The 25,801-nt window shown below is 41.5% G+C and overlaps 1 protein-coding gene across 1 annotated transcript in view; it reads left to right on the forward strand.

Annotated features, from left to right (window-relative positions):
* Positions 1-838: 838 nt before the first annotated feature.
* The window catches only part of LRRC66 (leucine rich repeat containing 66), a 34,217-nt gene continuing 9,254 nt past the window's right edge, over positions 839-25,801 (forward strand). Inside the window, exons 1-4 of the mRNA XM_077279784.1 lie at positions 839-1,019; positions 4,072-4,479; positions 11,191-11,360; positions 17,665-18,007. Coding sequence (XP_077135899.1) covers positions 1,004-1,019; positions 4,072-4,479; positions 11,191-11,360; positions 17,665-18,007 — 937 coding nt within the window. The 5' untranslated portion in view covers positions 839-1,003. The remainder of the gene's footprint in view (positions 1,020-4,071; positions 4,480-11,190; positions 11,361-17,664; positions 18,008-25,801) is intronic.

A 25,801-nucleotide genomic window follows, 5' to 3' on the forward strand; every position in this document is an offset into this window, starting at 1 on the left:
GGACACTGCAGGCGATTAGGGGACTGGTAACAGAGGTTCTGGAAGCCGCAGGCAATGAAGACTCAAGAACTCTAAAAGTCTTGATACCAAGACACAGGTGTGAGTTTTGGTAGGCCTTAAATAGGCCCAGACAGATGATCAAATGGGATCACACAATTTGCAAAGCCCGACATGGAGCAGAACAGAGTTCAGCAGTGGTGAGAGTAGCAAAATCCAGACAGGTGTATAACTGAGCCTGGCGTAACTCTAGGCACACCCAGGTGTAACTATAGGGAGGCAGAGGTAGTAATGACATCCGGTGCCTGAGAAGGCCACACATGAAGTCACTAGTGGTCTTAGTAAATGGTGACCCTCCTACAGGTCTGGCATTGGAGCGCTGTTTGCAGATTGCCAACAATAATTGTGTATATGGAGATAGATATTATTATTATTTATTGTTATAGCGCCATTTATTCCATGGCACTTTATATGTGAGGAGGGGTATACATAATAAAAACAAGTACAATAATCTTAAACAATACAGGTCATAACTGGTACAGGAGGAGAGAGGACCCTGCCCGCGAGGGCTCACAATCTACAAAATATATGACAAAAGGCCTTGCTTACAAGATTTTCACCATCTGATTTGTAAACAAGGCACAAAAATGTCACCTTATTCACCTGAAAGGAGATGTTCGTCTGCTAATAATTACCTTCTAGTCCAAGACTTTATTAGCTGCAACTATGTGATTGATCGCACATTAGATATATTCCAGGTAATTATTGTGCTAGACTTTGTCCAGTAATAAAACGAGTAGGAGGGGAGGGAAAGTGTGTGCACCCTGCGGATATTCTTACACTGGATACTGACAATACCAGAGCAGGTGCCTCCGATTCTCCAAGATACTACTCCTACGACAAGACCAGCTTTCAACAATTCCAGGATAAAACTCTTGTGATATAGATAGTAGGATAAAGAAAGATGGAGAATCAGCCTCAATAATCCAAGAATCTTCATACGGAGATGTGGAGACATGCAGGTACGTCTAACTCTGACCTTGCTTGCATATAGATATTTAAAATAATAGCTCTATTTTCTGTATGAATAAAGGTAGTTTAAGATATGTCTAATTTTTGGTATCAGCAAGGTAAAAGCAATATTGGAGTGGGACCACCTAAGCTTTCCAGTCTGGGACTAGTGATGTCACCACACCGAGTGCAGTAATATCATTTATTGTGGGCTATTAAGCCTGACCACCCAGTCCACCCATGTGTCAGAGTCTACAAATATGATTTCTGTCCTACTTTTGGAATGGACGTCACCTGCATCCACACAGCTGCCAACATAGCAGCCCTGCCCAGCTCCACCCAAGCTGCCTGTCTCGAAAGACGACACTGCAGCTTAGCTGATAACATGAAGGCTATACTGCATGACTGTACTGAGTACAGAATTTTTTTGGACAGATCTTTATAATTCAAAAAAGACCTATAAATATAATTTTTATATCTGTCTTTAAGAGATGTTGTATATCTGCATGAAAATATCTGAGATTAACCACCACTGATTTACAGAATAAGACTCGGTTCACATCGTGTTTTAGCCACATATCAGCGGCTCCATTGAGGCTTCCATCTGAAGCCCTGAAAAAAGGGGTTCAGACATGTCCATCAACAGGGCCATTGACTTTAATGAAGCAGATGGACTCATTTTGTGCTCTGTCTAATATCATTTACGTTAGTTTAAACCTTTTTCAGGCAGGCACATAATTGTGTTTTTGTGCATCTCTGAAAAAGAGCATTGTCTAAAATGAGGTCAGACAGATTATAAAATGACTATGGAAAAGGCGCTGTCGACAGATATGCGTAAATCCCGTTTTTTTCAGGTCTTTACATGGAGGCCCCAATGAAGCCACTGATGTGTGGCTAAAACATGATGTGAACATAACCTTAGAAGGAACCTGTCACTAGGCTCGAGATAATTAAACCACCAAAATGTCAAAACTGTTAGCTTTCCATGTAAGAAGGAATTTACATATTCAGAGATTAAAGTCAAAACACACTGGAAAGCAATAAAAAAAAAAAAAAATAAAATAAAATATATATATATATATATATATATATATATATATATATATATATATATATATAAAATCATATTACATGAGTTGACAAAGGTGGTGGTGACATATTTGTGCATGGAAAAGAATGGCAGACCATTCGGGTTAGTGCAGTAGAACAAAGGGAGAAAAATCTGAATAATGGTCAGGACCAAGTACCAAGTTAACTACGATAAAACACTTTTATTGAGGCAAATGGTGAAAAAGTGTCATTATTGCACAGGAAAACGATGGAAATATAATATATAAGGGGGCAAAGAGAGTAGGCCATGAAAATGTGTAACAGCAGTATATAGAAATAAATGTGCTGAGATACACAACAGGTGTATAGATGGTAGAATGAGCATATAATAGATGCACCAACACTAGGAAAATAAGAGCCAATATAAGAACTAAATCAAACCACAATGGAAAGGCAATATAGATAGTAATAGATTATGATGATCAGGGCACCTGCAGTGTAGACAGAAATTCAAATATACCTGGGTGTTGTTTGGGACCTCGTCCTTCATCAGGGGCCTACCACGCCCTTAAAAAGGAAGAGGTCCTAAACGCGCGTCGGGGCATGTGCTGCACACATACTACCCAACAACCAGGTAATATTTGAATTTCTCTCTACACTGTAGGCACCACCGATCATCATCTTACTATTACTATCTGATCATGATTTCACTTATACCTCCTATATAATTTGTTTGATAGTCATATATTGCCTTTCCATTGTGGTGTGATTTGGTTCCTATATTGGCTCTTATTTTCCTAGTGTTGGTCCATCTATTATATGCTCATTCTACCATCTATACAACTGTTGTGTATCTCAGAACATTGATTTCTATATACTGCTGTTACGCATGTCCTTCTGGAGATTAGTGGTGGTCCTAGAATATGCACTCCACTAATGTGATCTCACCTGTCTTAGAATTTAATTTCTTGTTTGATTTCCTCTTTAAATGGGAGTTACTATCAAAGATATATGGCACATCCACAAGATCAAGCCCTATGACCATTGTTCGCTGTCTAACCAAGGTAGCCCTCTTCATAACCTGGAATGGTGACGTACCCACACTCTTTATTCAAGTAACTTCAGAAAATTAGGAACAATTGGTACACTTCAGCAAGGGTATGATACATAGAGGTAAATGGCGGCAAATCACACCGTGAGAAGGGCAGGGTTTTGTAGTTATTATTTATTATTATAGCGCCATTTATTCCATAGCGCTTTACATGTGTGGAGGGGTATACATAATAAAAGACAAGTACAATCATCTTATAATCAATACAAGTCACGACTGGTACAGGAGGAGAGAGGACCCTGCCCGCGAGGGCTCACAATCTACAAGGGATGGGTGAGGATACAGCAGGCGAGGGTAGAGCTGGTCGTGCAGCGGTTTGGTCGATCGGTGGATACTGCAAGTTGGAGTCTAAAATTAGATTGACTGAAACTATATACTGTATGATGATAAAGAGATTACTATTTTGAGAATTCTATATATTTGCTAAAAGGGACTATCCACCTTTAAACAGTTTTTTTTTTAATAGAAATCAATCCACCATTTTCTAAATGCGATAAAATATACTTACACTATCATGGCCCCTATGGTAGTCCAACTTTTATTTCAATGTTGCCTACTTCTCAGTTCTTGTACATCCTGTCCCAGCTGGACAAGCATGTGACTGGCTGCAGTGGTCACATCTGCTTCGCCACAATAGAACGTACTGAGACGACCTCTATATATCTTGTTATGTTTGGAAATGTTATCCTTACAGCTCATTTTGCCAGAACTTGATGTTTGGAGACTGGCAGGGTTCCCAGGCAGCATTGAAAGAGCAGAAATGTGGCAATGGTAAGGTTGGTATATTTTACTTATTTTGGCAAGTTGAATTACCTCCTATTTTTTTACCCCAAAATATCAGTAGCTAGATTCTATCTTGTATCTAACTATAGATTTTGTCATTTTGTTTCTGCTCATTTAAGATACCATGGGGATCTCCTGGCTATTTGTGATGACATCTTTTCTCCTTGCTGGATCTCTTAGAGGTCTAGAAACCAACTTCACATCTGGATGTCACTGGGACCACGTGTATTCTCTGAGATGCACGTCAGCTGGAATTACTAATCTTCAAGAGTTACAGAAATCACCTTCTTGGCCTCGAGCACCGAGATTACTGAAGACCATGAAACACATCAACCTGAGCAATAACCGGATATCTTCTTTTCATCTGAATATTTTTTACAAGTTCTCATCTTTGGAAACTTTAAACATCAGTAATAATTACATCTCAATGATTTCTATAAATTATGAGCAGGAGGGAAAAGATGTAACATTGGTTTCTCTAAAGAGCCTTGTGATTGACAGGAACAGACTTACCTTTGTCCCAAAAGGTAAGATCACTTAGTTTAGCAGTAAATGTATTTTTCACCTCATGTTGTATCATTAATGTACTAAAGCATTCATAGGGGGCAAACCATGAAGAAGAAAGACAGATACAGAGAGAATCTAGAATTTATTGGACTTTATTGATGAATTTTGATTTTACAACCTTTGAAGATGGCATATATAAGAAAATATACTTTAAACAATCTCCACTCTGGGACTTAATAATGACTATACATTTCTTCAGGTACCATCCTTTTGCACTCTGTTGTCTCTTATGCTCAGATTGGCGGTCCTTTCTACCTATTTTCATAGTGGCATGTGGAATGCCTCTAGTGCATGATAAAGGGTCGATATACTCAGAGGAAGCAGTGGGGCAAACACAAGGCGCGATGACTTACATGGGAAATGTGTAAACACTTATCTCCAAAGGTGAAGAATCGCTTTAGGAAAGGATACTCTCATACGACAAATCTTCATTTGAAGGGAATCTGGCACAAGGTTTATGCTTCCCTATCTGAGGGCGATACAAAGTAGTGATGGGTCAGGGGTGTAACTACAACAGGTGCAGGGGTTGCAATCGCACCCGGGCCCTGGAGCCTAGGGGGGCCTAAAAGTCCCTTTGGCCTATGGAAAAAGACTATTGCTATTAAACATTTAAAATATTTGGGGGCCCCGTTGGAGCTTTCGCATCGGGGCCAATGAGTTTCAAGTTACGCCACTGGTCACATTCACTTGTTGGTGCTATATTTTTTATAAAATCTTTTTTTTTTAGCTGCAGCGGGATCCAAGGCTAAAGTCTCGCTATTCATGCTGTATGTTGTGTGCTCACTATGCAGCCTGGCTGCTTAATCACAGCTAGCTCCCTATACTCTGACCAGTAAGGGTATGTGCACACGTATCTGTGAGGGCTGCGGATTTTTCAGCAGCGGATTTGCTAAATCCGCAGAGCAAAACCGCTGCGGTTTTTCCTGCGGATTTATCGCGGTTTGTATTGCGGATTCCTCTGCGGATTTACACCTGCAGTTTTCTATTGGAGCAGGTGTAAACCCGCAGCAGAATCCACACAAAGAATTGACATGCTGCGGAATGTAAACTGCTGCGTTTCCGCACGATTTTTCCGCAGCATGTGCACTGCGGATTTAGTTTCCCATAGGTTTACATTGTACTGTAAACGCATGGGAAACCGCTGCGGACCCGCAGCTGCGGATCCGCAGCAAAATCCGCAGCGTGTGCACATAGCCTAAAGGGACCATACAGCTCATGTACATCAGCAGTGCAAGCATTACTTTGGGTAGACTGCAGATTTGGCTTTCACTGCAGCTAAAGCCTGATTCAGATGGCCAGTCTTTTCTTTTTTGCATGCAAGAGAAATTGGACCAGTTGTTTTTTTTTTGTTTTGTTTTTATGGGAAAATAGTTCTCAAGTATAAAACTTATATATATATAATCTACAGTGGATACTGAAAGTATTCAGACCCCTTTAAATTTCACTCTTTGTTTCATTGCAGCGATTTGGTAAATTCAAAACAGTTCATTTTTTTTTCTCATTCATTTACACTCTGCACCCCATCTTGACTGAAAAAAACGAGAAATGTAGTAATTTTTGCAAATTTAATAAAAAAGAAAAACTGAAATATCACATGGTCATAAGTTTTCAGACCCTTTGCTCAGTATTGAGTAGAAGCACCTTTTGAGCTAGTACAGCCATGAATCTTCTTGGGAATGATGCAACAAGTTTTTCACACCTGGATTTGGGGATCCTCCGCCATTCTTCCTTGCAGATCCTCTCCAGTTCCGTCAGGTTGGATGGTGAACGTTGGTGGACAGCCATTTTCAGGTCTCTCCAGAGATGCTCAATTGGGTTTAGGTCAGGGCTCTGGCACCAGTCAAGAATGGTCACAGAGTTGTTCTGAAGCCACTCCTTTGTTATTTTAGCTGTGTGCTTAGGGTCATTGTCTTGTTGGAAGGTGAACCTTTGGCCAAGTCTGAGGTCCAGAGCACTCTGGAAGAGGTTTTATCCAGGATATCTCTGTACTTGGCCACATTCATGTTTCCTTCAATGACAACCAGTCATCCTGTCCCTGCAGCTGAAAAACACCCCCATAGCATGATGCTGCCACCACCTTGTTTCACTGTTGGGATTGTATTGGGCAGTTGATGAGCATTGCCTGGTTTTCTCCACACATACCGCTTAGAATTATCACCAAAAAGGTTTATCTTTGTCTCATCAAACTAGAGAATCTTATTTCTCATAGTCTGGCAGTCCTTCATGTGTTTTTTTAGCAAACTCTATGTAGGCTTTCATATGTCTTGCACTGAGGAGAAGCTTCTGTCGGGCCACTCTGCATAAAGGCCTGACTGGTGGAGGGCTGCAGTGATAGTTGACTTTGTGGAACTTTCTCCCATCTCCCTACTGCATCTCTGGAGCTTAGTGATTTGGGGTTCTTCTTTACCTCTGTCACCAAGGCTCTTCTCCCACGATTGCTCAGTTTGGCTAGATGGCCAGGTCTAGCAAGACTTCTGGTGGTCCCAAAGTTCTTCCATTTAAGGATTATGGAGGCCACTGTGCTCTTAGGAACCTTGAGCACTGCAGAAATTCTGTTGTAACCTTGGCCAGATCTGTGCCTTGCCACAATTCTGTCTCTGAGCTCCTTGGCCAGTTCCTTTGACCTCATGATTCTCATTTGGTTTGACATGCACTGTGAGCTGTGAGGTCTTAAGGTACCTTCACACTAAACGATATCGCTAGCGATCCGTGACGTTGCAGCGTCCTGGCTAGCGATATCGTTGTGTTTGACACGCAGCAGCGATCTGGATCCTGCTGGGATATCGCTGGTCGTTGCTGAAAGTTCAGAACTTTATTTGGTCGTCAGATCGGCGTGTATCGTCGTATTTGACACCAAAAGCAACGATGTCAGCGATGTTTTACAATGGTAACCAGGGTAAATATCGGGTTACTAAGCGCAGGGCCGCGCTTAGTAACCCGATGTTTACCCTGGTTACCAGTGTAAAATGTAAAAAAACCAAACAGTACATACTCACCTTCACGTCCCCCGCCGTCCGCTTCCCGCACTGACTGAGTGCCGGCCGTAAAGTAAAAGCACAGCGCAGCGGTGACGTCACCGCTCTGCTGTTAGGGCCGGCACTCAGTCAGTGCAGGGAAGCGGACGCCGGGGGACGCGAATGTGAGTATGTACTGTTTGGTTTTTTTACATTTTACACTGGTAACCAGGGTAAACATCGGGTTACTAAGCGTGGCCCTGCGCTTAGTAACCCGATGTTTACCCTGGTTACCCGGGGACCTCGGCATCGTTGGTCGCTGGAGAGCGGTCTGTGTGACAGCTCTCCAGCGACCAAACAGCGACGCTGCAGCGATCGGCATCGTTGTCTGTATCGCTGCAGCTTCGCTTAGTGTGAAGGTACCTTTAGACAGGTGTGTCAAGTTTTATCAGTTTAATTAAACACAGCTGGACTCCAATGAAGGAGTAGAGCCATCTCAAGGAGGATCACAAGGAAATGTTTTTCTTTATTAAATTTGCAAACATTTCTACATTTCTGGGGGTTTTTTTTCAGTCAAGATGGGGTGCGGAGTGTACATTAATGAGAAAAAATGAACTTTTTTGAATTTACCAAATGGCTGCAATGAAACAAAGAGTGAAAAACTTAAAGGTGTCTGAATACTTTCCGTACCCACTGTAAGTGTTAAAATCAAAACAAAACAGAAATTTTGTGTTTAATGTGATCACTTGATCACTTTTTAATGCACTGCAAATCAAAGAGGTGTGGAGATAGAAAAAAAAAACTAAATTTTAAGTGTGGTATGGGTTAATTTTGGATTTTTATGTTTTATATTTTTTTACCTTTTTTTTTATTTTGTACTTTATTAGTCTCCTTACGGGTTTGGAACCTGTGATCAACAATATTATTATACCAAGGCATTGCAGGATAAAAATAAAATAATGTCCTCCCATGAAGCCTAGCATGCATCTGCACTTCACAGGAGGACTAAGATAGTTGTGGCAGTAATTGGAGATAGTTCACGTCATTTGACAGAGGCATTTAAATGGTTAAACAGCAGCTATCAAAGCAAGTTCTAGTCACTGCTGTTATAGACAGATGCTGTGGACTGTGTGACATCTTTGGAATCTGCTGGCTCAGCTCCTGAAACTGCTTCATACATAGGGAAAAGATTAAGAAGTGAAAAAAGATGGCCAACACTCTGCTGATACACAGATGGCACCCGTGTGCTATGAGGCCTCATTCACGTCTGTGTTTAAACACATACGTGAAAAACTGGCGGAGGTACCATCAGTGTTTGGTCCGTGTGTCCGTTTTTCCTATCAGTGTTTTTCATGATTGATAAAGAACTGAATGACCAAGCTTCTCCTGTAGTTTGCAGTGTTAGACACGGACAGCACAGGATTTCACACTGGTGCCATCCGTGTGCCGTACATGTTTTTCATGGACCCATAGACTGAGTATCGGTCTTTGTCATCTGTGCTGCTTGAAAAAACGGACATGTCTCTGTGTCTTTTGCACAAACACACAGTTTATGCAAAGACATGGAAATTTGAATAGCACTATAGATTATAATAGTTACATGGAATATGGAAGTTCCAGTGATGTCAGCCCTGGATCTCTCAGAACTCATGTGACATTGCGATTGCAAAAGCGCACTGCTTCTTATCAGGGAACACCGCATTTAAGAAGAGGTTGTCCTAGTAGTGGACAACCCCTTTAACCCCTTTGCGTCTACTGATGACCCACGTGTCTGTCATTACGATCCTTCTGTTATAGCCAGTGTTAAGCTAGCATTAATGGGAGATCGTGATTTTCTCCATACAAAGCATTGCTGATGCACTGCTATGTATAGTACAAGCAATTGGATAATTACGGCTTCAAGTCCCCTAAGGGGACTAGCATATACAGTAAAAAGTGAAAAAAAGTTTTAAAAAATATGCAAAAATTAAGAAAAACACAAGTTCAAATCACCCCCTTTATGCTCCATTAAAAAAACTAAAAAATACACATATTTGGAATTGCTGCATTTGGAAAAGTCCAATGTATTAACATATAAGTAAATTAATCAAATCAGTAAATAGCGTAACAAGAAAGAAAAATCAAAACGCCAAAATTATGTTTTTTTGGCAGCGCAACAGTGTAATAAAATCCAATTAGGGGCAATGAAAACATCATAATTACCCCAAAATGGTAGCATTAAAAATGTCAACTCAGGGCGCAAAAAATATGCCCTCAAACAACCCCAGATCTCGAAAAATAAAAACGTTATGGGTCTCAGAAAATGGCAACAAAATCACATTTTATTGTGAAGGGGTTAAAGACATTGTCCACTACTTAAATGCTGTGTTCCCCAGTTTAATATAATAATTAAAAAGGTACCTCCAGCACAAGTGCCATTCCAGCAACAGGCTGCAGCTCTCATGCAACATAACAATCCGCAGTCACTAATGTGCTGCAGCACTCACACCTTCCCCGAACTTCTGACATTTGTCCAAGGGTAGTGTCAGCATTGCAGCCCTTTAGCGACCACTGATAGGAAGCAGCACTAATTTGCCATAGCAATGTCGCACAAGTGACAAAAGACCCAGGGCTGACTAAGAGTTCTATTTTAACCTCATCAATCCACACAACTTGTTTCCAAATGCATCAGACTTGTTTAGGTGTTCTTTTGCATACTTAAAATTCAGCATCATATGGTGAGGATGCAGGAAAGGTTTTCTTCTGATGACTCTTCCATGAAGGCCATATTTGTGCAGGTGTCTCTGAAGTTGTGGTACCTTGTTCTACTGATCAGAGTCTGCTAAATCTTTCTGAAGGTCTTTTGCAGTCAAGCGGGGATTCTGATTTGCCTCTCTAGCAATCCTATGAGCAGCTCTTACTGAAATTTTGCTTGGTCTTCCAGACCTTATCTTGACCTCCACTTTTCTTGTTAACTGACATTTCTTAATACAAACTGAGGAAAGGACAACTTGAAAATGCTTTGCTATCTTCTTATAGCCTTCTGCTTTGTGGGCCTCCACCATTTTCATTTTCAGAATGCTAGGCAGCCGCTTAGAAGAACTCATGGCTGCTGTTTTTTGGCACAAGGTTACAGGAGGCTGGGTTTTTATAATGCTGGCCTTTCCTAACACTGATTGCTAATTAAGGTCTGTAACCTTGGTCAAAGTTATCTTAGCACACAAATCTCCAAGGGTGCCCAAACTTTTGCATAGACCCATTTTGCTTTTTGGAATTTTTACAATGTAAAAGAGTAATAAAATACAAAGGAAATGTGTCGTCTTTAACTTTAGACCTTTCAGAGATCATTTCATCTTCAGCTTTCATAACTGTTCACAATAACAGTAATTTTGACCAGGGGTGCCCAAACTTTTACATGCCACTGTATGTAGAAAACTTTAGTAGAACAGATATAAAAACTGATGCGTATTAAAATCAATTATTTTTAAATCAAATGGAGTAGCTACATGCATTCCGCTACTGATATGTACTTATTGAAAATATTTGGAAGCATTTTAGCGTGTTTTCTTTTTTAAATCGGCATATATATTCCTAATCTATTGTTATTTACTTCTGTGTATTTGGAACTTTTCATAGGTCCTGTGGGATGCTGCCTATTCTGGAATAATGTAATTTATATCTTTCTTACAAAACTTCATATATAAATTTTTAATAACATTTTATGTCTTTCCACTCAAGGCCTTGGGAAACTGACATCTCTACAGACTCTGCAGTTATCTGCTAACAGTATTCTGCGGATACAGAGGGATGACTTTGCCAACTGCACCCAACTTCACAACCTCGACCTGAGAGACAATAGAATTCACAAAATAGATCCCGATGCGTTCAGAGACCTTAGGAATCTGCAGGTGATTGATTTCACATTAAATATGATATGAAAGCAGTGTTCACCCATTTTCTAGTCAGTGATTGTATTTCTTTATATTATCATACTAATGTAGTAGGGCTGAATGATGAGCTGAAAATAGGATGAAATGGTCTGGGGGAGGTGTACAGTTATGTTCCTCACCAGGAATGCACTATGCTGAGAATCCTACAAAGAATTGGCGCAATGTGTCTCAAAATCAAATATCATGAGAGCGACAATCATATTAGTAATACAATTTAAAGACTTTATTTCTCAATTGTATAAAAAACATTAATGGTAAACATTTTGTGATTAGTTATTGGTGAAGACAGAAAAGAACGACACCATGGGTTAGAGTAAATATATCGCAATATCCAAGAATATTGGACTTGGACCTAACATATCACAAAGAGCCAATATAGGAAATATCAAATCCTGCTAGTAGAGAAGGATATACTGTATACATACTGGACAGTACCGTGATATGGCCCCAAGATGGCATATAAGAAAACGGGATTCTCATAGCACTCGTCCAGATGTGTACTGAAAGAAAGAGGGTACGCTTGTGTGACTGTAGATGGTAGAGCAAGATCCAAAGTCCCTTAGCATACATAACGTGCAAAATAGTGCTCACCCATGTGAGAAGAAAAGATGGTGTACGTTCGTACCTTCGTCCCGACACATGTTTCGCATATTGGACTTCCTCGGGGGGTGCTGTCCATGCTGTGCTGAGGAATATTGCATGCCCTGCAGTGCTGTGAAATGGTCATAGTAAAATATTCCTCATTGCTGCTGGTGAATTAGACACATTGGCCCAAAGTTGTATTATGATGTGCTGCAGATTTGCACAACATTTGCAATGCTTCTCACACATCAAATTTTAGATGTGATGAGAAAACTGGGCATGATCTCCGAGGAGCTGACTTTTAGGCCACATTATTAAAGGGGTTGTCAGGTCTAAAACGTCTGTGGTCACTGTGTGACTTAAGACTTATTAATCTCCCCAGAACACATACTGTGCACTGCCAGGGTTTGCCTGTTTTTGAATTGGGAATGGCGGTGATGTGGGTATGGTCTTACTCCATACAAGTATTGTGAGATAGCGCTCCCTGAGTGTGTTGGGGGACACTCGCTTGGCAATGGGATTAAAGCACTCAGGCACGGTTTCTCACATAAACAGTCTATTGCGGTTTATTTAGACTAATAAACCGTGTCACGTCACAGTTCATTATATACATCAATGGAACATAATAACCACCGACAGTCTGTTCCAATGGCAGATACTTCTCTGCCCATAACCACCTTTATCTGGAGTTACCTTCCTGGAGCTCCTGCTCCTTGTCAGTCCTTGTTCCCAGGGAAGCTGCCTAACTGGGATCACCGTCCCAGACAATGCCTCGTTCACCAGGCCACCTGACAGTCTCAGACCCACAGAATGACGGTAGCTTCCCCAACGCAGTGCCATCACAGACTCTGCACATACGGCCTCTCCATGTGCTATTCAGGAAGACCAGTCCCAGGAACTTTCAACACACAGGCCTTCAGTCCATGGCCTCACCATGTGTTTCCAGGGATCCAGTCCACTCCAGGACATTCAAACACACAGGGCATCCAGGGCCTCACACTGACCATTCAGGTCCATACACTCTGAATATGTGACCCAAACCCTGGTCACATTATGTACCTATAACCACCCCCATAGGTGGGAGGTTTGTGCATTTAGTCAGTCCTGCCCAGCTCTCCAACTAACCCTGTAAGCCCCCTTAAACAAATCAAACACTTGGGGAACTACAAGTCCCAGAGCAACAACATTTCGGGCTGACAGCGCAGAAGACAACCTCTGTCTCTGCGACACATACCGGCCATTCACAATGACATCAGTCACTGTATCACATACCCTCTCCCTCTGTTCAAACTTGCGGGGTTGAACACGTGATATAAACCAGGGGCCCCAAGACCGGGCACTCATGTCACCTTGCCCTACCAGTTGAGAAAACCATCTCAGTCGGTTTTGAGCGTCATTCTTCACCATACCCTTGTTAGGCCTCCCCCACCCCCAGCGGTCAGTATGTAGGCGTTGAGCTTTGTTTCTTAAGTCACAGTCTGTCTGTGTCATCAGACCCTGCTTAGTCTCCACATTTTTCCAGTACGCCCATTCACCCGACCTTTCTCTCCATGACCGTCTCCAGTCGAGCCTACTGTCTGGTCTAAGTCTGACCCATCTAGTACATCACAGAGGCTACAGTCGAGGTCCCTCCGCCTTGTACTGAGAGTAGAACGGCCACTTGCAGATTCTCGGCCTCATTGGCTTGCTGAACATCTTTGGCTGTCAGCCATTCCATTATTTGGAGGGCCCTTTCTGTTCCCTTTACCTGGAGTTGAAGTCGGCCGCCATCTTATGTCCTGCAGCTGTTTATTAATCTGCAGTTTTTCCTGTCTCAGCTGCTCTATCTCTTTCAGGTTATGTCACCCGATATTCCAGGAGCATTTGGATATACGTAAGGCACTCCCCTGAGCCCACAATGACGAATGGAACCATCCCATCTTCACCAGCTACCTGGACTTCGCCATCTGCTGGAATTTGCACTCTCGCCACACCGGATCTTTTCACCAGTTCTTTCTTCACCTTTTCATGTCTTCCAATGACTCTCCTCACCAGATTTCTGAGTACTTGAATGATGTCTTCTACAACCCCAGCCAACTTTGAGCTTTCCTGGCATGCTCCAACCATGGAGCGGCTTTCTTATTCCTCAAAAGGATCATCTGTTTTGTGCGGAGGCATTGTAGGTGCATATCCCTCAGGATAGCCACCCGCTTCACTGTGACTTCCCTAGTTGACAGTATGACCAACTGCTGAGTCTTGGGCGCCCAGTGCACACTACACGCTTCTACTGCTTTTCTAAAGGCCTCATGCACATCCTCCCTGGCCAGGATGGGCATTGGCAGCTTCACCTCGTTACCACTCTGGCACCGCCGCTGTAATTCTGCGAACACCATATTCTCCTCTTGCAGAAGACCTCTTAACGTTTCTCTGAGCACTTCCACATCTTCCCTTTAGGCCTTAATTCACACTTTGCCATGTTGATAGGTGACCTCTGATCTCAGAGACTTCCTTCTCCAGCTCATCCACCCTGTGCTCAGCCGCTTGTCTCAGGGCCTTTTCTTGTTCGACCTGCTCTTTTATAGCCCCTTTGAGCATCTTTAGAGCATCACTGTTCTTGTTCCTAGACTCCAAAGCCGTGTTCTGGTCTTGCACTTCCTTCTTGCCAACCTGAGCTTTGACTACCGAGAGCTCAGACTCCAGGTGATGCAACTGATCCAACTGTGCAGAGTTGGCGGCTTCCATACTCGACTTCTCCTGCATGCTCTCTATTATTTAAACCGGAGAAACAAGAGTCAAAATTAGCCCCAAAAAATATAAAAATATCATGTTGAAATTTAGTAATAACCACCTAAAATATACACATAATGTATAATAGATAATAATTCACAAAATTGTATAAGGTGACTAATCCATAGGTGCAACCAATGTTCCAGGTATACAAAAAAGGACACTAGTAAATCCAATCATAACAAAAGGGTGCCTAACACGTGCACATGAATAGTAGTAAGTCCGATATATGGCACATAGAACAAATGGCATAGTCACATAGTTGTACAAACTAGACCTATAACGCCACCATGCACCATATCTGTACAGATCAAAACATGTGAACTAAAATGACAAAAGTAAGCAAACTAATTACCCATGTCTAGCAAAGTGTCCTATCTGGATCCTGCTTCCGTACCCCTTTTTTTTTTTTTTTTCTTTTAGATTTTTTTATTAACGCGCGTTTCGCGTTCATGTGTTGCCGCTTCCTCAGGGGGCGTGGCTAAATCCGGCTCTCCATCCGGTTTAAATAGGGATTACATCCGATCACGTGATTCATTAAAGTGAGTGAAAAACAGTGCGCTGAAGTGAACCGCAGGTAGACGTCCTCATTGCGCCTTAGACCTCAATCTCAGCAGGCAGGTCCCGCTCACGTGAGCGGGTCGGCGCCACGCCTACACCACATGACACCGGACCGCCGACAAGAGAGTGGTAAAAGGCAGCGGGTAACATATACCAGCGCTAAAATTGTCAGTAAACCATACAACAGTAGTGAAATTAAGATGTGAATACTAAGAAGAATACTGCGTATGCGTGACTTACACTTAGTGCATACAAGCACTCTAAATATGAGACTAAAAAAACACGTACAATTGTGCCAGTGTGCTACATATAAAGTGACTAGTGCTTAAAAGTGCCAAATAGACTAAGTGAATTATCCACTATAAATACAATATTTTTTTTTCTTTTAGATTTTTTTATTAACGCGCGTTTCTCTTTTGCTCTCTATTATATCTTGGAGTGGTTCTTTAACTGCGATTTTAACTGTTGGTACCCTACCACCACTCTGAGTCAGTTTTATGTTTCTTACATCCTCGACTACCTCAGTGCTGGGTTTTGTCATTTGTAAAGTTTATCTCTTTATCAATCTTATCAGAGGGTACAATTTGTTCAGCCCCTTTGCCTCTTTTACGTCTCCGGCGATGGGAGGAAGACTTGCCACTTGTACCCGAGTCAGCTTTACTGCACTCCTTTCCGCTTTCAAAGAAATGTCATGGAAAGCTTAAATATAGCTACTTACAGTGAATTGTGCAAGTCTGTGTCCTCTCCGTCGCCCCAACGCACGTTTAGTCACAACTTTATCAGGAGGAGGACACAGACTTGCACCATTCACTGTAAGTAGTTATATTTAAGCTTGCCATGGCTTTTCTTTGTGGTTCTTATCATCTTAATACATGTTACCTGCCATTTGATTAGGCTGAAAAATATGTGTTCATCTCACTTTGGCAATTTATTGACTGGACCCATTTTATCTTTGTATATGCTACTATTTGACAGTATAATCTATACCATCATAGTGTGGTGTTATGGCACTAAGCACTTTAAATCACTAGTCTTTTTTGACTCTCTGTGTTAGTTTGCTAAGCAGTCTCTGTATTTTACCATGTTTGTATTTTAAAATTGATTAAATAAATATTAATTTTAGGATTATACTCTTTGAGCTTATAGCCCTTTTTCTTTCGTGTTATTAAGTATATAGAGCTAGGCCGCACCCAGTAGATGGCCACACTCTTGCTCAATACACTTGTATGGAGAGTGGCCACACACACTAGAAAGCTTTTGCCTGGGAGTATGCATATTGCATACATCACCGCTATTTCCGGCTTAGAGACCGGCGAATCCTCGCAGCGTACAATGTGCACTGGGGGGATTCATAAGTCTGAAGTCACACAGAGAGGCCGCAGACTATTAGTTTCAGACCGGACAACCCCTTTAACTCTACTAAGGAGATCAGGAGCAATTGTGAATTAATTGTTTTTTAACGTCAATATTCCAAAATTTATTAAAAAATGAGTGCCTTTTTACAGCCGTGCTGCAGATTACTCCGACCACCTCCGTTTACTTTCGCTTGTGTATAATACACCAGACTTAGTGGGTTTGGTCACTAATATTTTTGGACCTACTTACTGCCCCATGGTAAGGCCCACAACTAATCTAACCAGTGAGTACCATGTAGCTCTGATATGCACCAGTGTTAGAGAAGAGAACAAAAGAGATTAAAAAAAACAGTACAAATAATAAATTCATGTAAAAGGAATTGTTCACAGAAAAATCATTTTTTTAAAGCCATCCAGAATGCAGTAAAATAAAAACAAGTTTGAGCATGCTCACCTTATTGATTTCCCACCACTCACTGGCTTCCTTGCCAGTCTCTGTCCTTCCTCTTCCTGCAGGGACGGGCATCATCACTGCGACCAGTTATTGATTACAGTGGTCACATATCCTTATAATTGGGATAGGATGTGCACGGCCAGTCTCTGTGCATCCTGTTTTGGCTGTAAAATCATGTGACTGCTGCAGCCAATTACAGCCCACAGCAGTGGCCAGTGATTGGCTGCAGTCACCTTTGTGGCCAGTAACTGACTGCAGTGGTCACATACCTGTTCAGGCAGAAGAGGCAGTACAGAACATGATCAGCATTAAAAGATAATCAGCGGGGGGCTGGTAAGGGGAGCATGTTTTACTTATTTGTTTAACAGCGTGCTGCTAATTTTCAGGAGTGGACAACCCCTTTAAGAAATAAATTTAAATTTTTGAATGTCATAAAAACTTTTTTTTTTTTTTTTTTGCACAAATCTAATGGAAATGTGCAATAAATTAATGTTACATGCCTTTAAATGATAATTTATGCATATTATTCATCTGTATTTTTCAGATCCTGAGGCTTAGTAACAATGCTCTGGTCAGCATTACACCACTGGTCTTCCTGTACAGCCACGTTTTAAGGGCAGATATTGATTTATCTTACAATCGCTGGGCTTGTGACTGTAGAATTCAGCCCTTGAAGCATTTACTTACTACTTTGCCTGTGGGTATAAGCAAAGAGTGGAACGTGACATGCAATACACCACTATCAAGGGCAGGAACTCACCTTCTTTCAATAAGCCATATAAATGGATCCTGTCGATCGCCTGTGGACAAACATATCTACGCCAGAAAAATTATAGTTAAGAAAATGGAAAATATATATTTGCCCTGTAACATCACAGACAAAACTGGTATCGGTATGTATTTAATATTGCCTTTAAAAAAAAATATCAGGTTTTATGTACATTACAATGATTGCATGTTGTAGAGGGTGATTCGCTCGCTGCCTAACCCGGAAAATTTCTGTCACTTCTAAAAGAGAAGATCTGTTGTACTGAAATTTGGACTGTAGATACCTTGGCTGATGAGAAACTGATGTTTTAAAACAGGTGTTAAAAATGTCCACCGTTCGCATCCAAGCCCACCTGCACGCGCCGTTCCTTATTATTAAATGTCTTCAGCAGGAGGTCTGGGGTCGTAGCCTGAAGTTCTCATTGTATGTTCTCTCAGAGTGCCTGTAGTGTTCGTGGCTTGTTACTGTACACCCAACCCAAAAGGGAACGTCCTCCATCATGCCTATGCCCTAATGTTCCTGTACGTTCCAGCTTATTCACCAATGACAGAATACACGGTTTGGACGGCAGATTTCGAGCTCCAAACTTCTTTACAAACTCACTTTGGCATCTCTTTAAGGACTCAGTTTCCCAATAAGTTTTCACAATGAAAACACGCTCCTCCAAACTGTATATGTACATTGCTAACAAATGAAGAAGTAATTCGGCAGGAGTGAAATGCATCACCACACATAAACTACCGATGTGCAGATAGGCGGGCAGCACGTCTATCTAATAGTGGAGACAACCGGCGGGGTGACAAGTCAGCGAGACCCTCGGAGACAGGATGTTTCTCGTCGCTGTGGTTCATTGCACTCGCACTTCTCATGACCCAAAGTATGTACAGTCCAAATTTCAGAACGGCCGACCATGTCTTTTAGAAGTTACAGAAATTTTTCGGGCTAAAGTAGCAACTGAATCACCTTGTTTACCGAAGAAAAAAACAAACCAATAGTGTAATGTAAGGAAATTACTTATAGATACTTTTATTACTAACATTCTTATATACATAGAAAATGATAAAGTCAGAGGTTTAAAGGGAATCTATCATCAGGTTTTTGCTATGTAATCTGAGAGCAGCATGTTGTAGAGACAGAGACTCTGATTCCAGCGATGTGTCACTATATTTACAGAAGATTGTATATTATCGATATGCTTATAAGGCTGCACAGAATATATATGACAATTTAACACCTTTAAGAGACTTGTTTGCGTTTCTAATGGATTGTCTAAAGGGATATCTCGTCTGCCACAGTTCACATCTGTGACGTCCATTTTTTTGAATAGAGCGAGACAAATCCTCTGTAGTTCTAGAGTTGGATCCTGAGTCAGTGGTCAAATATCCGGTTTCCTGTAATTTTTTTCCTATTTATAGTGTGTTTGTGTTGATTATTTTTCCATTGAAAGATCTTATTAGAATAAAAAAAATCTTGTTTGTTATGCAAAAATGTGTATTTTTTTCTTTCTTTAACTTCAGCTTTTACCCCAATCAGCTTTTTATCCTTTTTTTGAGAATGGTATTGTATTGAATCTCAGACACTCCATTTTGGTTTTGATTAGTTCCTCTTATCATAGTCTATTCGTTTTCAGTGCCTCTTAGGATGAGTTGTGTTAATTCCGACAAAAACCCCACATGTGCTTCCATCCACTCTGCAACAAAATCCGTTTCATCCTGAAATTACGAGATTTCTTTATATTTTCTTAATCCACGTGGAGATCTTCTGCGGTCACAGTATAATTTTTAAGGACTTTGCAGTCCAAAATAATCAGATTTATTTTTTTCTGCTAGAGTCATTACCCGAAATTCCAATGCTTTTGTTCTTAAAATTTGCAATTCCTCTTTGTTTGAAAAAGTCTCCACATCCTCACGACCTTTTTTTTTTTAAAAAAAACTTTGTTTTTATTGAATTAAAAATTTTGTATTACATACATACAGCAATGCAGACGTTATTTAAAGCATATATATCAAGACCTCTATATTGGAGGTTGTATTGGTACACAGGACAGTAAGACAAAACAAACACAAACCTGGAAAAGGGGGAGGAAAAAGGAAGAGGGAAGTATGACAGAAACAGGTACAATTTTTACCCATTAGATACTCAGCATATGTGTCCAGCGTTGAGCTCAGGACCCACCAAAGTACACCTCCAACACCTAGCAGTGTCTCTTCGTAGCGGATTGCCCAAGGACATCGCTGTATAGGTATATCCCTCAATAATAGCCACACCTGATACAAGATCGTCGGCCGGAAACAAGTCACAACGTCACTCCGGATGTGTTGTGGGAGCACAGAGATGAAGTTTTCCCAAGTTTCAAAAAAGGCCTGTACCCTTCCCTCCTTATGCAAAGAGGCCTCGACTTAATCCATCTGAAGCAGAAACAACAGTTTCTCTAAGAAGATTTTGAAGGGAGGGGCATGGTCGTGGATCCACGTCTGCAAAATGGCCTTAGGACCAGCCGCCACCACCAAGTGCAATAGTTTAAGGGCCCCTGGTGAGCAGGTGTATGTGTCTGGTTTTACGTATCCAAATATGGCCATAAGGGTTCATCAGGAGCAACATTTGTCAGATGTGTAGTGGTAAATTGCGGTATTCTCTCTCAAAATGGCTTAATGACTGGGCATGTCCACAGACAATGAAACATTTTGGCTTCTGGGGAATGGCATTTAAAACACCTGGAAGTTGTGTACAGCCCCATTCTATGACCCTTTTGTGGGGTTAGGTAGAATCCATGGCAGATTTTCAGTCTCATCTCTAGGAAATGAGCTGAAGGGAGAAATTTATGGACTTGGTCTAAAGCTTTCAGAATAATGTTGAAAGTTAGGCTGGAGTCTTCAATCCGCTATTTTGTTAATGGAAATTGGGATTGTTCATATTCTAGGGCTACGTGAATGAATTTATAGTTAATGGCAATTCTTAGAATTGGGTTTGGTAAACCATCTGAACAGAGATACTGTCAATTTGTGTTCAGAGAGATGTGCTAAAACTTTTGTTACATAACTTTTACCTTGCAAGTATTGGAAGGGAAGGAATATGGCGTTGGGATACTTACATTGCAGCTCCTCCATTGAGTACATCCGTCACTCCTCAAAGTGGACTCAATATTTAATAGATGTTAAACCCTGAGAATGCCATTGGTAAAAGACAGGGTGAGAGTCATGTTACGTGCAATGAGATGTCTCTCCCAGCCAGTTCACCACCACCCGAAACAGCGATGCTAGATTATAGTGTCTAATATCAGGAAAGTTTATCCCACCATTCCCTTTTAGTTGTTGGGAGTAATTTAAAAGCTATGCAAGGTTTATTACCCTCCCAGATAAATGAGCGATATGGATAATTGATCTGCTTCTCCTCTTTAGGCACTAAATAAATTGGGAGAGTGTGGAAGAGGTAGAGGAGACGTGGAAACTCTGACATTTTAATTAGGTTGGCTCTGCCTAGGTATGACAAGTTAAAATCTTTCCATTTGGCTAATATAGATTCTAAGTTTTTGAGGTATAATTTGATATTGGTTTTGTATAATTTAGCTGGGTGTTTTGTCACCTGTACTCCCAGGTATTTCAATGAATCATTAGTAAATTGACATGAGAATCTTGATGCCCATAAAGGTTTGAAGGGGCCACATAACATCATCGCATCTGTTTTATCCCAGTTGATATCGTATCCCAACAAGCCTGCCACATCCCCCAACTCCTGTATAAGAGGGTGTAAGACCCTATTGGGGTCGGCTACTACCAGCAAAATATCATCTGCAAACACCACGACCCTCAACTCTCTCGAAAAAATAGGGGTCCCTCACGACCTTTTATTAGTGCTTCTGCATTGTTTGCCATATCTTCTGCAATAGTCAAATTTGCTTCCGTATTCTCCTGGTGTGTTTTGCCGTGCCCTAGCATGCAATGTCAAAGTCCAACACATAAAAAATGAAAAGCAGAAATGCTGGCACTGCTAACGCACCCTCCAGGAATGCATTCAGGCAAACATTAATTGCAGATTACCAGATACAGTGGTGCTCAGCCTGAGATAAAGCAGCACAAAATTGTAAGAAAACCAGCATGAAAAACTAAATGAAAGCAGCACTCACCCCTGATATGTAGAAAAAGCCGCACTTTATTATGGCCGTCACATGAGGAGAGGAGACAAAGGGAGATAAGTAAGCGATAGCGGTTTTTCATAAACTGCGCTTCTTCAGGCTTATTACACCATAAATACACACCCCTTTTATACTCTACTCCCAATTCTAAGTGCAGAAAAGAAAAAAGGTCAGAGAGCAGGGAAAATCAAAGCCCAGTAAGTACAAAAGAAATTTGAGAACATAATATACTGTATACAAGCATAAAAAATGTTCTATATTATCAATTAAAACATTCAAGAAATAATTGGACTTAAATCATGTTGGTCATTTAACCCTATAGGTTCTAGCGCCCGTTATAGGTGCCGGTTCAGACCACAAGCCTGGGAACCGCATGCAGTTAGGATTACTAAAGGTACCTTCACACTAAGCGACTTTGCAGCGAGAACGACGACGATCCGTGACGTTGCAGCGTCCTGGATAGCGATCTCGTTGTGTTTGACACGCAGCAGCGATCTGGATCCCGCTGTGATATCGCTGGTCGGAGCTAGAAGTCCAGAACTTTATTTCGTCGCTGATCACCCGCTGTCCATCGCTGGATCGGCGTGTGTGACGCCGATCCAGCGATGTGTTCACTTGTAACCAGGGTAAATATCGGGTTACTAAGCGCAGGGCCGCGCTTAGTAACCCGATATTTACCCTGGTTACCATTGTAAAAGTAAAAAAAAAACAGTACATACTCACATTCTGATGTCTGTCACGTCCCCCGGCGTCCACAGGGTTACGCGCTGCTGCTCAGAGCTTCCTGCACTGACTGTGTCAGCGCCGGCCGTAAAGCAGAGCACAGCGGTGACGTCACCGCTGTGCTCTGCTTTTCTGCCGGCGCTGACACATTCAGTGCAGGAAGCTCTGAGCAGCAGCGCGTAACCCTGTGGACGCCGGGGGACGTGACAGACATCAGAATGTGAGTATGTACTGTTTTTTTTTTTACTTTTACAATGGTAACCAGGGTAAATATCGGGTTACTAAGCGCGGCCCTGCGCTTAGTAACCCGATGTTTACCCTGGTTACCCGGGGACTTCGGCATCGTTGAAGACAGTTTCAACGATGCCGAAGTCGTTCCCCTGATCGTTGGTCGCTGGAGAGAGCTGTCTGTGTGACAGCTCCCCAGGGACCACACAACGACTTACCAACGATCACGGCCAGGTTGTATCGCTGGTCGTGATCGTTGGTAAGTCGTTTAGTGTAACGGTACCTTAAGGCTCTCATGTGTGCAATAAGTCTGGTAGATCCTTTATCTGAGGTCAAGGAACGAACATGTTCACTAAAATGTTTACGTAGAGGAAAAATAATGTCACCTATGTCAAATCTCGCTTGATCACAAATAACAGCGTAACACATATTTGCTTTGGCAAGTGAAAAAGTGATTAATATTGTGAACAGACCTGCCTAATTTAATTTGGTTACCTGAAAACATATATTTGCACATACTGCAGTGTTTACACATATAGTTCCCGTTCAGTACACCTTTACTCCAGCAATCTATTTTATTTTTTGTGTCATCCTTCCTTGAACGAAAGGGTTAAATGACCGACATGATTTAAGTCTGTTTCTTTCTTGCATGTTTTTATTGTGCTTAGTACTTGATATAGAATATTTTTATGTTTGTATGCATTATGTTATCAAATTTCTTTCTTCCTTATTTTGTTTTGATTTTCCCTTTTCACCCTCCTCTCTCCCCTTTCTTATTTTCTGCACACAGCATTGGGAGTAAAGTATAAAAGGGATGTGTATTCTATGTTGTAATTAGCTTCAAGAAGCGTAGTTTATGGGAAACTTACCTCCCTCAGCCCCTACATGATGCTGCTCTCAGATTACATGGTGAAATCCTGCTGACAAATTCCCTTTGAAATCCTCTGATATTCATTCTATTTAGTATGTACAGGTCCTTCTCAAAAAATTAGCATATAGTGTTAAATTTCATTATTTACCATAATGTAATGATTACAATTAAACTTTCATATATTATAGATTCATTATCCACCAACTGAAATTTGTCAGGTCTTTTATTGTTTTAATACTGATGATTTTGGCATACAACTCCTGATAACCCAAAAAACCTGTCTCAATAAATTAGCATATTTCACCCGTCCAATCAAATAAAAGTGTTTTTTAATAACAAACAAAAAAACCATCAAATAATAATGTTCAGTTATGCACTCAATACTTGGTCGGGAATCCTTTGGCAGAAATGACTGCTTCAATGCGGCGTGGCATGGAGGCAATCAGCCTGTGACACTGCTGAGATGTTATGGAGGTCCAGGATGCTTCAATAGCGGCCTTAAGCTCATCCAGAGTGTTGGGTCTTGCGTCTCTCAACTTTCTCTTCACAATATCCCACAGATTCTCTATGGGGTTCAGGTCAGGAGAGTTGGCAGGCCAATTGAGCACAGTAATACCATGGTCAGAAAACCATTTACCAGTGGTTTTGGCACTGTGAACAGGTGCCAGGTCGTGCTGAAAAATGAAATCTTCATCTCCATAAAGCATTTCAGCCGATGGAAGCATGAAGTGCTCCAAAATCTCCTGATAGCTAGCTGCATTGACCCTGCCCTTGATGAAACACAGTGGACCAACACCAGCAGCTGACATGGCACCCCACACCATCACTGACTGTGGGTACTTGACACTGGACTTCAGGCATTTTGACATTTCCTTCTCCCCAGTCTTCCTCCAGACTCTGGCACCTTGATTTCCGAATGACATGCAAAATTTGCTTTCATCAGAAAAAAGTACTTGGGACCACTTAGCAACAGTCCAGTGCTGCTTCTCTGTAGCCCAGGTCAGGCGCTTCTGCCGCTGTTTATGGTTCAAAAGTGGCTTTACCTGGGGAATGCGGCACCTGTAGCCCATTTCCTGCACACGCCTGTGCACGGTGGCTCTGGATGTTTCCACACCAGACTCAGTCCACTGCTTCCTCAGGTTCCCCAAGGTCTGGAATCGGTCCTTCTCCACAATCTTCCTCAGGGTCCGGTCACCTCTTCTCGTTGTACAGCGTTTTCTGCCACATTGTTTCCTTCCAACAGACTTACCATTGAGGTGCCTTGATACAGCACTCTGGGAACAGCCTATTTGTTGAGAAATTTCTTTCTGGGTCTTACCCTCTTGCTTGAGGGTGTCAATGATGGCCTTCTTGACATCTGTCAGGTCGCTAGTCTTACCCATGATGGGGGTTTTGAGTAATGAACCAGGCAGGGAGTTTTTAAAAGCCTCAGGTATCTTTTGCATGTGTTTAGAGTTAATTAGTTGATTCAGAAGATTAGGGTAATAGGTCGTTTAGAGAACCTTTTCTTGATATGCTAATTTATTGAGACAGGTTTTTTGGGTTATCAGGAGTTGTATGCCAAAATCATCAGTATTAAAACAATAAAAGACCTGACAAATTTCAGTTGGTGGATAATGAATCTATAATATATGAAAGTTTAATTGTAATCATTACATTATGGTAAATAATGAAATTTAACACTATATGCTAATTTTTTGAGAAGGACCTGTATAGGTTTGGTTGTCATTTCTTTCTCTCCTCTCCTGAATGATCTTCTTGCGCAGGCATGTACTCCGGAGGACAGAAAATGAACTGCAATCCAATATTGCGGCCAGCATGCAGCCAGCGGGTAAGGAAAGGGTGAATCAAACACCCGAAAACCCCGCCCATATGACCCAAAACTAGTCCCGCCAAATTCAGGTGACAGGTTCCTTTAATTCATAATGCAGAATACAAGTATTATTGCTCAAAAGGGA

Source organism: Ranitomeya variabilis, chromosome 1, assembly GCF_051348905.1.
Source record: "Ranitomeya variabilis isolate aRanVar5 chromosome 1, aRanVar5.hap1, whole genome shotgun sequence".
In the NCBI taxonomy this organism is placed as follows: domain Eukaryota; kingdom Metazoa; phylum Chordata; class Amphibia; order Anura; family Dendrobatidae; genus Ranitomeya; species Ranitomeya variabilis.